This window comes from Notolabrus celidotus, chromosome 15 (genome assembly GCF_009762535.1).
Source record: "Notolabrus celidotus isolate fNotCel1 chromosome 15, fNotCel1.pri, whole genome shotgun sequence".
Lineage (NCBI taxonomy): Eukaryota > Metazoa > Chordata > Actinopteri > Labriformes > Labridae > Notolabrus > Notolabrus celidotus.
The window spans coordinates 11772484-11785534 of record NC_048286.1 but is presented as its reverse complement, the minus strand read 5'-3'; the positions used below and the strand labels follow the sequence as shown (position 1 = coordinate 11785534).

General features: G+C 40.6%; 1 protein-coding gene across 1 annotated transcript in view; it reads left to right on the top strand.

Moving 5' to 3' along the window:
* The window catches only part of yes1 (YES proto-oncogene 1, Src family tyrosine kinase), a 33655-nt gene that overhangs the window by 3557 nt on the left and 17047 nt on the right, over window positions 1-13051 (top strand). The window contains 1 exon segment of the mRNA XM_034702696.1: window positions 12230-12478. Coding sequence (XP_034558587.1) covers window positions 12238-12478 — 241 coding nt within the window. The 5' untranslated portion in view covers window positions 12230-12237.

Below are 13051 nucleotides of genomic sequence, written 5' to 3'. Positions count from 1 at the left end.
CTTTTATTTTGTTTGAACTCACCAGTCTAAAGAGGAATGGTTTCCAAGTGGCGTTTTTTGGTAGTGTGTCATTACAAATTTAACAGCATTGACCAGAAGCACAACCACCACCTACTGATCTTGCATGCATACTCAAGCATTTGCAGTCATTTTTGTGTTGTGTTGTGAACGCAGATTTTATTTTGAATTTTTTTACAAAAGGAGAGACTTTTCCATTTTAATGTGACCGTTCTTGGATAAACGAGGCCCAATATGCAAAACAATGTAAGAGGTTCTTTTGGGAAGTTGAGTAATGGATCAAAACAAATGACAGGGTAACAATTTAACAGCCGTGTAAAAATATGAGGGTTATAAAGACTTATTTTATCTTTCATCATAAAGTTTGGGAGGCAAACAGATGGTGCCTTTGCATAATTCTAATTTGTCTTACAACCTGAAGTGTTTCATTCATTGCACATCACCAGAAGTTGAGCCTGGTTAAACATTTTTGCAGAACACTTTGTGGTGTTTTACCAGAGCTAGCTTCAAGTTTATGCAGACGACTTTGTGTTGTGCTGCCAAAATCCCCCTACAGTGTCACTCCCTGAAGACTGAAGAGTCAAACCTTACCATGCTAGAATTTATCCTTTTGTAAAGAGCAAGCTGTTTCTGTTGATCACCTTGTGATAAACAGCTGCTGTGATAACTTGCCAGAGTTGTTGTTTAGTACGCCTGCTTATTATGGTTCACATCTAGTTTGCTGTTCCTCTTAAACAGAAGATGACACATTTTTGAAAAAACAAGCAACGATGAACTTTTTAAACTATCCCTTAAATGTAGTTATCAAAAGCTTGACAGGAACTATTAGATCAAAGAACAAGGAACGAAAACTAATACTGAAAACTTTTTGGACAGTGTCTCATTGTATTGAACAGGGATGTGATTCTTCTGGACTTCCAACCTGAACAGTTGACCCACAAGACTGAAAACATCTCACAGGATGATAGTTGGTGTTAAGCTCAAACTCAACCCACCAATTTATTCAGGACAGTGTTGACTGGTCTTAGCTGGTTGTGTTCATCGCCATGAACGCACTCCAAAGTAAACCAACAAGCCTCTGTTAGCCGACTGATAACAGCACAGATGTGTTGAAGCTGTGTTGACCTTTTGCTGGGCGCTGTGTTTTGGTAGGCTGTATTTCAACTACAAAGCCGGCTATGATGTGGCAGAAGTCTACACTTTGCTTATTTTGTCTTAAATTAAAAACTGCTTTATATTCATGAGATTGTTAGAAATGCTTTTTTCATTTGCCAGTCGCTTGAACCAATCACTGGTCAAACTCAGATGAAATAATGCGTAAGAATCCTGTACTTCACGCTTCAGTCTCATGTCCCAAGTGGCTGCAAAGGTGACATCAGTCTGTAGCTCAAAGGTCAGTGGGCCTCTCCCTCTACCTTGTAGAACTGCATCTTATCTGATGAGTCACACCGATAACCAGAGTTCAGAGCTTTGTCATGTTTGATTATTACTGTTTAAGAGAGGTCACTATTGTCTGTGTTGTCCTAAAATACAATCTTCTCCTGCATTTCTATAATTTTACAATATATTCACATATTAAAGAAAAAGTACCAGAAATCAGACATAAGTTCCCCTTGAAACACTAAAACATAAACCGACCCCAGTATACTCGGGTGTAGTAATTTTGTAAGGTTACAGTACAGGACAGTCTCAGTCCTCCAACGTTTTGACAAATGTTTGAAATTTCTGCATGTATTTCTTGCAGAGTATACTAGTCCATCAACACTAAAAGTTTGGTCTCCATGAGTGTAGTTCTTGAATTATTTTCCTCTCAAATGTTGCCTGCATGCCAGCAACAGCAAAAGCGTCCCTCCTGCAGCTCTGCAGCATTGTTGTATTCAGGCCTGTGGGAAGCAGCAGCCTGTGTCTCCTTAATCTGACACGGCATCACTGGCAGTCTGGCACTCAGCCCCACATGTCACATGTCCTTGGACGGGGTTTTGCTCCAGCATTTGCTTGAAACGTAATAGCATCTTTTGTGCTCTCTTGTACAGCAGAGGGCTGAAAGCGAAAGTGTTCACAAAAACGTGAGAGTAAAATAGTGTATTTACCGAATCTATCCCCCCCCCCCGGATAAATAAAGTATTTCTGATTCTGATTCTGAGAAGGTGCACGCACAAATGTCCACCCATATGGAGCATTTTGCTTTGTCAACCCAGTACAAACACACTTGAACTCAACCTAAAGGCACTGATACAACTATGTTTTTGTCACTATGCGAGTTTCTTAAATTGCTTGACATCTCACAGTTCTTCTAAGCACTCTGTGTAAAGACATGCTAATATGCTATTTGCATTCTGTCATTCAGGATCCATGGCCCACGTCTCTGCATGAGCTTTAGGGGGCATTTACTGCATTCCCTTGGATCTACCGAAAGAATCGCATATTTCCCCCAGCTAATCTCATTGTGTGTATAACAGCCTCATTTAGAAAAGCATCGGAAAGAGGACACAATAATCTGCCTGTAACATGATTTGCTGTGGGGTCGATTTAAAGCGCCATTAGTTTTGGTGAATTTGCCACGCGGGAAGGAAAAACAATGGCTTTGGTCGTTCATTTCCAGCTTAATTGTTCCCCCTAATATCTCCCTGTTTATTCCTTCAGGGACTGAAGCGTGTCATTTTGGAAGAGTGGAATCTGATTAAATAATGACAAGCTTTGTGGATAAACCAAGACTGTGTGGTGGATACCCATAGAGGAATCCCATATGCAAAAGTGATCTATTAAACTATTCACAAAACAGCATATGCTGCATACAACATAGACTTTCTGCTCAACATAAAAGCGGTGGTTAATTTCCCTTCCACAGGCACATCTGGTGGTGTTGAATATTTAATTTAACTTTGATTGATTGTGGGCTCGCCCAGCTGTAAGGGTAGCATGCCTGTGCCCTTATTAACATCTCTGCAGCCCGCTGTTAGCATGTGTATGGGATTGTATAGTCCAGAGGACTGTGCTCTGTGGGGAGGCAGCATAAGGTACTTTCTCTTTCTACATAACAAAAGGTGGATGGGACCAGCAAAAGAATAAATGAGAAGCCTTTCACTGTGGCCAAACTGAGAGGGGTGGAAGAACAGTACTCAGTGGGTGGTTTTGAACATGCATTCTAAAAGAGCAGAGGCTACAGGACTGAAATGGTTGGAATAGGTGACTTGATAGTTTGTAGATTTTTGGGGGATTCTGTATGGAGACAGTGGCAAAATATCAGCCACTTCCTGTTTGTGCATGTGTCTGTTCTGTGGAGCACAAAAAGTGACCCTATTATAGGGTTATATTAGGGCCCAGCATATATATTTGAGACCTATATAACGAGCCAAAATTGGTTAATGGTATTTATCAGTTTTACTGTATTAGGACACCAAAGCTATTGGTGATTCAGAAAAATAATGTTCATGTTATATTCTTCTTCAAAGGTTAGGGATGTAAGGATGCCCTCAACTCATACACCTTTGATTTGCCCTTTTACTCCAATAAGCCATGACCACTTGATTTCCCATTTTGTTTACAAGCATGCTTTTATTTTGAAAGTTTTCAGAAAGCTTGTCTGCTAGATTGTAGAGTTAAAAGAGTATGGACGGTATTAAATTATGAATCTTCATCAGCAAAATCTTCAGCTACTGTTTTCATGTCTGTCTACATTGAGGATGTTAGTTGGTATACACAGCTCAAACGCAACATGACAATTTTAAAAGGACAACAGTGAGCCACAGTGGCTGTTTACGTTCATCCGCCGTGCTGTGAATGTACTCAAATGTAACATAACAATCGTCCTTCAGTTGATCAGATGTGTTGGAAATGTTGTCGTGTCATGGTATGTTTCATTGACTGCCAGCCATGACACCGTCGAGGCCTAGACGAGTTGTATTCACTCATTTAAAACGGCATTATACGACTTCATAACCAGGACATTATTGTGTATTTCAGTATGTAAAGATCAATGTATGAACTCAGAACCTCTCTCTCCTCTCCTCTCCTCTCCTCTCCTCTCCTCTCCTCTGCAGACTTAGCACAGCCTGGCAACTGTTTGTTAATGTGCTAATGGAAATGCACTTTGTCCCTCTAAAACTCTTCATTTTGCTGCTGTATGATTCACATATATACAAGAAGTTATATAATAGGATTTAAGTGTCTGTTTGACACATTATGAAATGAAATAATTCACGTTATTTGATATAACGCTACATAAAAACTGCAGATGGGCTAATTATCAAAGTGGGATGAAAATGTGCTAAAAGATGAGTTAAGATGGATTAACTTCTCCTCAATGTTAGCTGGTGCCAGATGTACAAAGTAAGAGGTTAAATCTACAAAAAAAAAAGTTGAACTGAGAGGACAGAGGAGTGAAAACTTTAGGAAATAATGCAGAAAAGACCAATTTCTGCAGAATAATTCTCAGAAATGCCAGAAATAAAGTATCTGTGTTCAGAGCTTCAAACACCTTCTTTACTATTTGTAATTATTTACCAAACAGATGGAGCTACCCATGCAGATACTGTTACACTTCACATGTTGGTTATTTAAGATTGTGATATACACTGTGCCTTCCTCTGCGCTCTCTTTAAATTCCAATCTCATCCCTGGACACCTCTGGTATCAGTTGCATAATTCTTGATTTCACAGCCGGACATGTCTCAGTATCTTGAGCCAGAGACGAAGGAATCCAAAGTACAACTCGAGGGTGTTGAAACAGTTCGACACGCCAGATCATGTGCCGACCCTGTGGGCTCGCTCAGGCTTGTGATCCATTCATGGCCATTTTAGGATTTAGAGAATCCTCCCAAAGCATGATGGTGCAAACAGCAAAGACTGCCAATAATGTCAGAGGGAGGGGAGTTTGTAACATATAACTCAGGCTACATTGCTAGCTGGATTTGGGGACATTAGTGAAGGAGAGGGTTGAAGAGTGAAAGAAGTTGTGGACCGAAGTGCCTCTGGATGAGTGTTGTAGTCATCCAGGCATTGTATTTAACCCTGCTCTGCTCCTCATCCCTCTGCTTGTAGATCATGTCTGTTGCCTTTGATTTGAAAGCAGTAAGGTCATGCTCACTCAGCTGTTCGTCGAGACAACATCAGTGTACTTACAGTCATCGTGATCTCTCGTAGTCTGGTACACCAGGATTAACCTCAGTCTAGAGTATTCAATTCCAGGAAACAGCAGAGGATTGGATCCATTGATACCCTCTTTGAACCACACTGGCTCTCTTCCACCATGTTTTCCTTTCAGGTCAGCTGTCTGTTTGCCGTAGCATTAGCTGTAGGGTCAGGCGCTAAGTGTTGTGGACGTATGGACACATGTAGCGTTTGACATGAGTGGCAGAATAAGGTCAAAGGTGAGGGTAATGTTTATGTTGGAGTCTGCTCTGATGTATGTGGCTTGTACTGTGACAGACTGTGGCAAGCATTTCTCCTGGTCAGTCCATGCTGCTCATTCACAGAGCACATAATGCAAACCAGGGTTGCAAAATTCAGGGAATTTTCAAAGTTGGAAACTTTCCATGGGAATTTATGGGAATAGACGGGAATAAACCAGGAATTTACTAAATTGAAGGTTGGCTCTTAATAGGGAACTTAAATATAGTTGGGGAAAACACATTTTAGCATAATCCTGACTAAAACAGCCAGATTTCATGCAAGTACAGTTGAATATCTATGCAGAGCCATCCTCAACAATGCTGGACAGTGACACTGAAGAGGTAGTGTCGGAGTTGGATGTTGAGGAAGTGGACATAGAGGATATAGAGGACCCAAGAACAGCCCATTGCCTGAAAGAGTTTAGCAAAAATGCAGAAGCTAGGCTTGAGAAGCTTGAGGGAAGATGCTTTTTTATTTGCATGTTGAATGGGACTTTGTTGGGATTGCATTTTTCTTAATTTTTGAATGGGTTGGGTCAGGGGGATGAGTAATATTGAACTCAACATTCATGTTTTTGTTCTTCAATGAAAGAATTGATTGTTCAATTTAATATTTAACACTTGATAAAGTTCTACTTACAAATAAATCTGTTTTAATTGTATTATTTTGGATGGATGTCTGCTTACAACAAAACAAATATTTATGCTAGGATATGATACCTTTCCATTAAATTATCCTCAATTCCCAGTTAATTCCCATTAATTCCCATAATTCCCATGGAAAGTTTCCAATTTGGAATGTTTCCAAAATTCCCCAGTTTAACTTCCCATGGAAATTTACCGGAAACTTTCTGGAAATTTTCCACCTCTTTGCAACCCTAATGCAAACCAGCAAAAGAAGCTGAATTTGTTGGACATGTAGTTCCTCAGTTATTGCCCACTTCAGTTTTCTTAAGCTCTCACAAAAAGCTTTGGTCTAATCAATCATTTAAAGCCCCCTGATGTAGTGATATCTGAGAAGTGCTGCTGACTTCGCACTGTGGAGGAATGCCTTTGTGGAGTTAACAGACCGTCACTATCTCTGTGCTTTATCGAAGTACCATTGTCATTTACAGTACTGTTCAATCATTTTGTTTGAGTTTGTAGAAGTGCCATATCAATACTATCTTTGCACTTTGGAGGAATTTGTTTAATTTTAAGGGGAGAAAAACATTTCTTTCTTTGAAGTTGTAATAATGATAATAATTCATAGCGCTTTTCTTAATACTAAAAGTTGCTTTACATAAAATAAAAGTTCAAATAAAACAGAACAAGGACAGAGGTGGGGTGGGGTAGAGGTGATGCAATAAATGCTTTTTTGAACAGGAAGGTCTTGAGGTGGTTTTTGAATGATTGATTTAAGTGAGTCAGAGTTGCGGTTGTGTGGAGGGACAGAGTTCCAGAGAGCCGGGGCAGCGATGGCAAAGGCTCTGTCAAGTTTTTCCAGAACTAGTAATGAACAAGCTTTATTTTTGTATGTTAAAAATTCTAAGTATTCTTTATTTGCTTCTAAATTTAAAACATACATTTAGATCAAACCTACCAATAGTCTGTGCATGTTCCTTGATAACTGCGCAAGTACACTCATAATACTCTTCATTAAATCGCAATTGGAGAGCTTCAGCTGATACCTTAGTCAACAGTAGGCATCTGTATCGGGAAGGATAAAGGGTATCAAGACATTTGTCTCAGGGATACCCACAATCCCCTTGAAAAAATAAGTTCAGTTTTTAGAAAGTTGGTGAACTGTCTTGACATTTCGTTGAAGGGCAGAGTCATTACTGTCATCCTCTTTCCACTTCCTCTTTCCTGGGTGCTTTAGTCCTTTTGAAATTCTTTTAAAGCTCCTGTGAGTAACTTTCAGTTAGTGTTGATTTCATCCTGTATGAAGTACTTCTTTCTAATCAAAAACCTCACCCTGTTTTATATGTGAAATCTATCACTCATGAGAAATCTTTGCCTACAAATAAGGGTTTTATGCTAGCATGCAACTAATCCATTAGACTGACACCTACCTGACGCCAGCAGTTTTAGACCTCATCAATATATAGAAATAATCTGTAGTTATGCTAATGGTTCCGTTTTCTTATGTTGGTCAAAAAGACACATCAGTATGTTTTTCAGTCTGCTTCATAACCAGCTAAAAACTCCTAACAGGAGCTTTAAATAGAAATCGATTCAGTGGTTCTTTGCATCGACCAGAAGCTGATGAGTTGAGCAGAGAAGAATGTTCATTGTCTGCAAGGTTGAATGAACATAAATTAACAAGTGGCACACAGATGGCCCATTGTGTTTTCTCTCTAATTGTTATTCTACTTTAAGATTTATATCCTGTTTGTTCTTTCTTCCTTTATGTTCCACATTGTCTGTGATGCATTTTTTGGAGCTCATTATAATCTTAATGTGCATGTTTGTTTCCACCGGACACCTGTGGATCTGATGGATATCTGCACAACGGTGCATGTTAGCAGATTTAACCATGCAAACGTCAGTTTTAGGCTTCATTGAAACACCAACACCCAGTTTATATATAGCATGTGTTTTACTTTGCAGATGAGTGAAGAAGTCATCCTGCATGCTCATACAGGTCATGTGCTGTCACCTCCGGCTGTTATTGGTCGTTCTGTCTGTGGTGAGACTCCTGCACAGGATGTCTGGTTTCCTTAGAGCACATCTCATCAAAGTGGACCTGTTAGCAGGCCAGCTTACATGAGCCGGACTGAGAATTTAAACATTATGATCTTATTCTTTATGCATTTATTGGAAACATTCATCTCATCTTCTTCAGCTTCTTTTTACATCTTGTAACTGGCATGTGGAGTCTATAGCAGGTTAATGTACAAGATGTTGCCGTCTGTTGTCTGAATAGATTTTACTTTTAAAGCATCAACGTGCCTCTTAATTGGTCCCATCTGCCTCTTAAATGTAACAGTTTCCTGTATGATAATTCATCTCTATCCATCCATCTCAGTCCATCACTAATCCTCTCTTTCCACTGCCTCAGCCAGCAATGGCTTTCAGTCAATACTGTTCATGAAAGGAGGGCAACACTGCGTTCATCTCTCATAAGTATTTCCATAGATTGATTTGGACCCTCATTAGATTTAGCTGTAGCTCTGCCCTGCACATGCCAGAGTCTTACTCAGTAGAGACTGGAGAGTTGTTTTCTTCATCAGGGGATTTAGTCTTCGTTTCAGTTTGATAGAACAAAGTGCTGCCCAATCAATAAATCCATTTTAATGCATTCAGAGGGAGGGACAGATTGGAAATGAGCGCCTCATCTCTTTGGCCTGTGATGTAGGCATGCATCATCTCATTCCAGTTGTTGAAGGGTCACAGATTATTTGTTTTTGTAGGTTCAATCAGCAGCAATGTTAGCTCATTGACACAGAACACTGGAAACACAAAGTAAAGCTCAAATAAAGATAGATAGATGATCAATTTGCCCTGTACAGTAGATCAATCCTGGTATGCCATGATTGAATTCCCACAGACATGATAATGCTATAATTAACCAGAGCTTAACTCACACCTTTGTTTTGAAAACAAAAACTTATTATTGATTAATAGAACTGTACATTAAGTGATCATTCAATCAATCTTTATAAAGCGCCAGATCACAACAAATGTTATCACAAGACTCAAAACAGAGCAGATCTAGACCGTACACTGTTATATTATTAACAAAGACCAACATCAATATCTAGTCCCATTTTACAGAAAGGACTCAGTCTGATCTCATCTTAATCCACCATGAGCAGAGCACTTTCTAGCATTTAGCAAGTTACAGTGGGAAGGACAAACTTCCTTTCACAGGCAGAAACCTCAAGCAGGACCAGACTCATGTTAGACAGACATCTGCTGAGACCAAGTTGGGGTTGGAAAGAGGGAGATGAAGAGAGAGAGAGGATAGTGGTGAGATGGATAGTAGTAGTTGTAGCAGCTTGAGTCTGGCATGCCACAGCAGCATGCCGTCTACCGTCTACGGCAGCAACTCAGAGGAACCTACGAGACAAGGGAGCTCAGGGACTCCAGAAAGGTCTATGGTTAGTAACTTTAATGGGACAGGAAGACTTAAAGTAAGTAACAGGCAGAGAGAGGAGAGAGAGAGGAAAGATAGGATCCCAGTGTCTCAGTTCTCCTGGCAGTCTAAGCCTACAGCAGCATAACTAGAATAACTAAGAGCTGGTCCAAGCCTGAGCCAGCTCTAACTATAAGCTTTATGAAAAAGGAAAGTTTGAAGCCTACTCTTAAAAGTAGAGAGGGTGTCTGCCTCCTGGACCCTGACTGGTAGATGATTCCAAAGGAGAGGTGCCTGATAGCTGAAGGCTCGACCTCCCATACTATTGATTATGATGGAAATGATGCTATCTGATGATGTCATCAGAGTTCCTCAAACCAAGATTCATCATGTGACAAAATTTAGCACCAAACAAGCAGAAATCTGAAATGAAACCATGTAGAACACCAACATCTGCCTCAAGAATATTCATTTGTTGTCAGTTTAAACGATGCAGTGTAAGTCAGAGTAAAGACACAGATCCTTTTAAAACAGAGCCACCGGGTCACTGAGGCATAAATCTCTACCAGTGTCCCCCCTGTCATGTCTTTTGTTTTGTTTTTTTCTCTCTGCATTGTTGGCCTTCCATTCATGAATGACGGCAGCGCTGGCCTCTGTTGCTCTGTTACAAATGCCAGTGTGTGACCTGTCTCTGACGGCCATTTGAAAATATGCTGTAACATTTCCCAGGATATGAGTCACTGGATCAGCCTTTGAGTCATCCTGCAGCGGGGAGCTTGTTTTATTGTGTACACAGAAGACGCATACATGCTTAGACCTACTTGACAATGAGGCTAAAGGTGACAGAGCACTGAATACATGGAGGTAGCTGTTGCTGTCAACACTTCTACAGCCATGTTGGTTCATAACTTTACATCTTGAGCCCTCACTGACAACACAACTGTCAGATGGTCTTACTTAAAGACAAACACCATCCTAGCTGGATACCATGTATGGAGAGAATGTTTTTCCCTGTGTCCCTGTGTATGTGAGCTGTTGGGGTCTTTCCCATTGAGGTCCAGCGATCCCACGTACAGGAGGGAGAGCTCATATATCAGTAAGCTTAGTAGTGTAGAGCAGTGGCGTATATGACCAAAGGGCTCAGATCTGTGTCAGTGATTGTGTGATCACAGAGGGCAGAGTTGAAATGGCCAAAGGCTGTAATGTGATCGAGTTTCTAGCTGAGGTGGCATGTCAGGCTTTTGTTGAGACATGTTGAGGTCATTGGTTGGCTTGCATTATTTGTCCCATGAAAGTAATTCCTGGACCCTCCAAAGACTCCAGGCTGCTTTGAACATTATCTGTATTATTTTTCCTCATTTGTAACACAGTTTCAGCCCTGTAACCACGGTGTAAAATGAACACCCGCCAAGCGCCAATGGCAGGTAAAAAAATTGTTTGGCGTGTAAAACAAAAACAGACATCCGCCAGTGGCTGATGGAAATTTTTTTATTGCATGTGAGGTTTTTATTTCATACTTTCGCCCATTTCTGCCAACTGTCAGGCTATTTTGACCCTGGCGGCACGCTGTACTTGTGTTGTGATTTGGTACGTTGGGAACAGCCTGACGTCAGCTACTGAAGTTCTATTCATTCTCCTTGCTTGAAGAAGCATGGCGGGAAGAACGTTTTGAGGAAGACGTAACGACACATTCCCGGCGTGAAGCCACCACAAACAAAAAGGATAAACAAAGAGGCAGGAGACGATCAAGAAGAGGAACAGACAGCTAAACGGAGTAATGATGTTTCAAAGAAAACTGGAAAATTGACTAGGCTGGCCAACCTCGGTCCTGGTGGATGTTTTTTATTATTTTCCCTTTTCCTGCAGGTTAAATAGAACGTTCATGTTAAAGCTGTGAGACAGACATTTGGCTCACTGAGAAATATTCAAAAGTGCAACCTTTTACATTGACTAATACATGATGATGCAGCAGTCACCTTGAAATGAAGTATAACCTAATAAAATAGCAATAATCTAATTGTATCTGTACATAACTGTATTCTTTAAGTGATGCTTAAGTTGGATTTTTTTTTTTAATAAACAAAGTATGGTAATTATTATAAATCAAATCAGGCATGATTTATTTGGCCGGTGAAAAATATTTTTCGCCGGTACATTTGTGGAGGTCACTAGCCAATGGCAGATGAGGTAAAAAGTTAATTGCATCCTGCCCATAACATATGATTAGTTCAAGCTTTTGTTGCTGTTTTACACCCCAAAACTACGTCTTGAGTCAGGAAAAGTACTGTTTTCTGAAGGTTGATATTAAATGGAGAACTCATTAGAAAAGTTTTTAGACAGGAACTGAATGTTTGACTTTTGGAACAACTCTAAGGAAGTTGGACTGAGTTTGTTCCAGCCTGGGCAGGTTGACGTAGTTTGCCATCATTACGTAGGTGGAGATATACTAATTAGAACAAAACTGGCCCAAGATCACTCTCAGTGTGTGTGTTTGCATGCAAAGTGAGGAATACATTAAAATAAAAAATCTTGTTTTGTAGAGGGACACAAGGAAGCAAGATATAACTTGTGTCCTCATATGGGTTTATAAGTGATGGTACTGTAACATGTTGTTTCAGACCATAGAAACGTTTGTTTGTGAAAGCGGTGTGGAATGTCTCTGCAACTCACTCTTTTAGGTTGTACCTAAATCTGCAATTGCAACCAGACTCATACTTCAATGAGGGAAAAGCTCATCAACTCTTCCTCTTCTCCTCCTCAGGCTTGACGATGGGTTGCGTCAGGAGTAAAGAGGACAAGGGGCCGGCTCTGAAGTACCGACCCGACAACGCAAACGCCTCGCTAATGGGTCATTCCCCTGCTATGAAGACGCACGATAACAGCTACAACAGTCATGTGGGCTCCCTCACGCCGTTTGGTGGGGCGCCTTCGGTCATGACGCCGTTCGGCGGGGCCTCCACCTCCTTCACCTCGGTGTCAGTGAGCAGCCCCTTCCCCGGCGTCATCACAGGTCAGTTTGGGCAGGAGATTCAAGGTTCCAGAGGGAGGATGAGAGAAAAGTTGTTTAAATCTGTGACATGAATTAGAAGTTATTTTTCATTTAGGCATCAAATAAAAGTATTGGCTGAGTTATACCATATATAGCCTTCATCCTTATGCAATCCAGCCTTTAAATTACTAGTGATGTTATTGCCAGACACTAACAAAAACTATTTAATGTTTTTTCTTAGTTTTGTGTGAAATTGGAGATCTTTTTACTTTGTGAGCGAGCAACAGTGCTAAACAAATCTCTGCTGTCCTTACGGCGTTGGATTTTTACACTGAGTTATATTGGTGCTCCAGTGTGTGATGTTACAGTGTGTCACAGTATTGCAGATCAGAGGCAGGAGGAGCACAATATGTAAACATGAGCTTCACATTCACACACTTGGACATGCACACACACGCAGCCCCTGATACGCCTCTGTTACTACCTCCAGTTTGGCTCAGAGGCAAGACGACTTCATGCCACAAAAATACTTACCATTATACCTCTGGAGGCAAGACATTATAAGGTCTTAGAATTCCTGCTTTGAACTGGCAA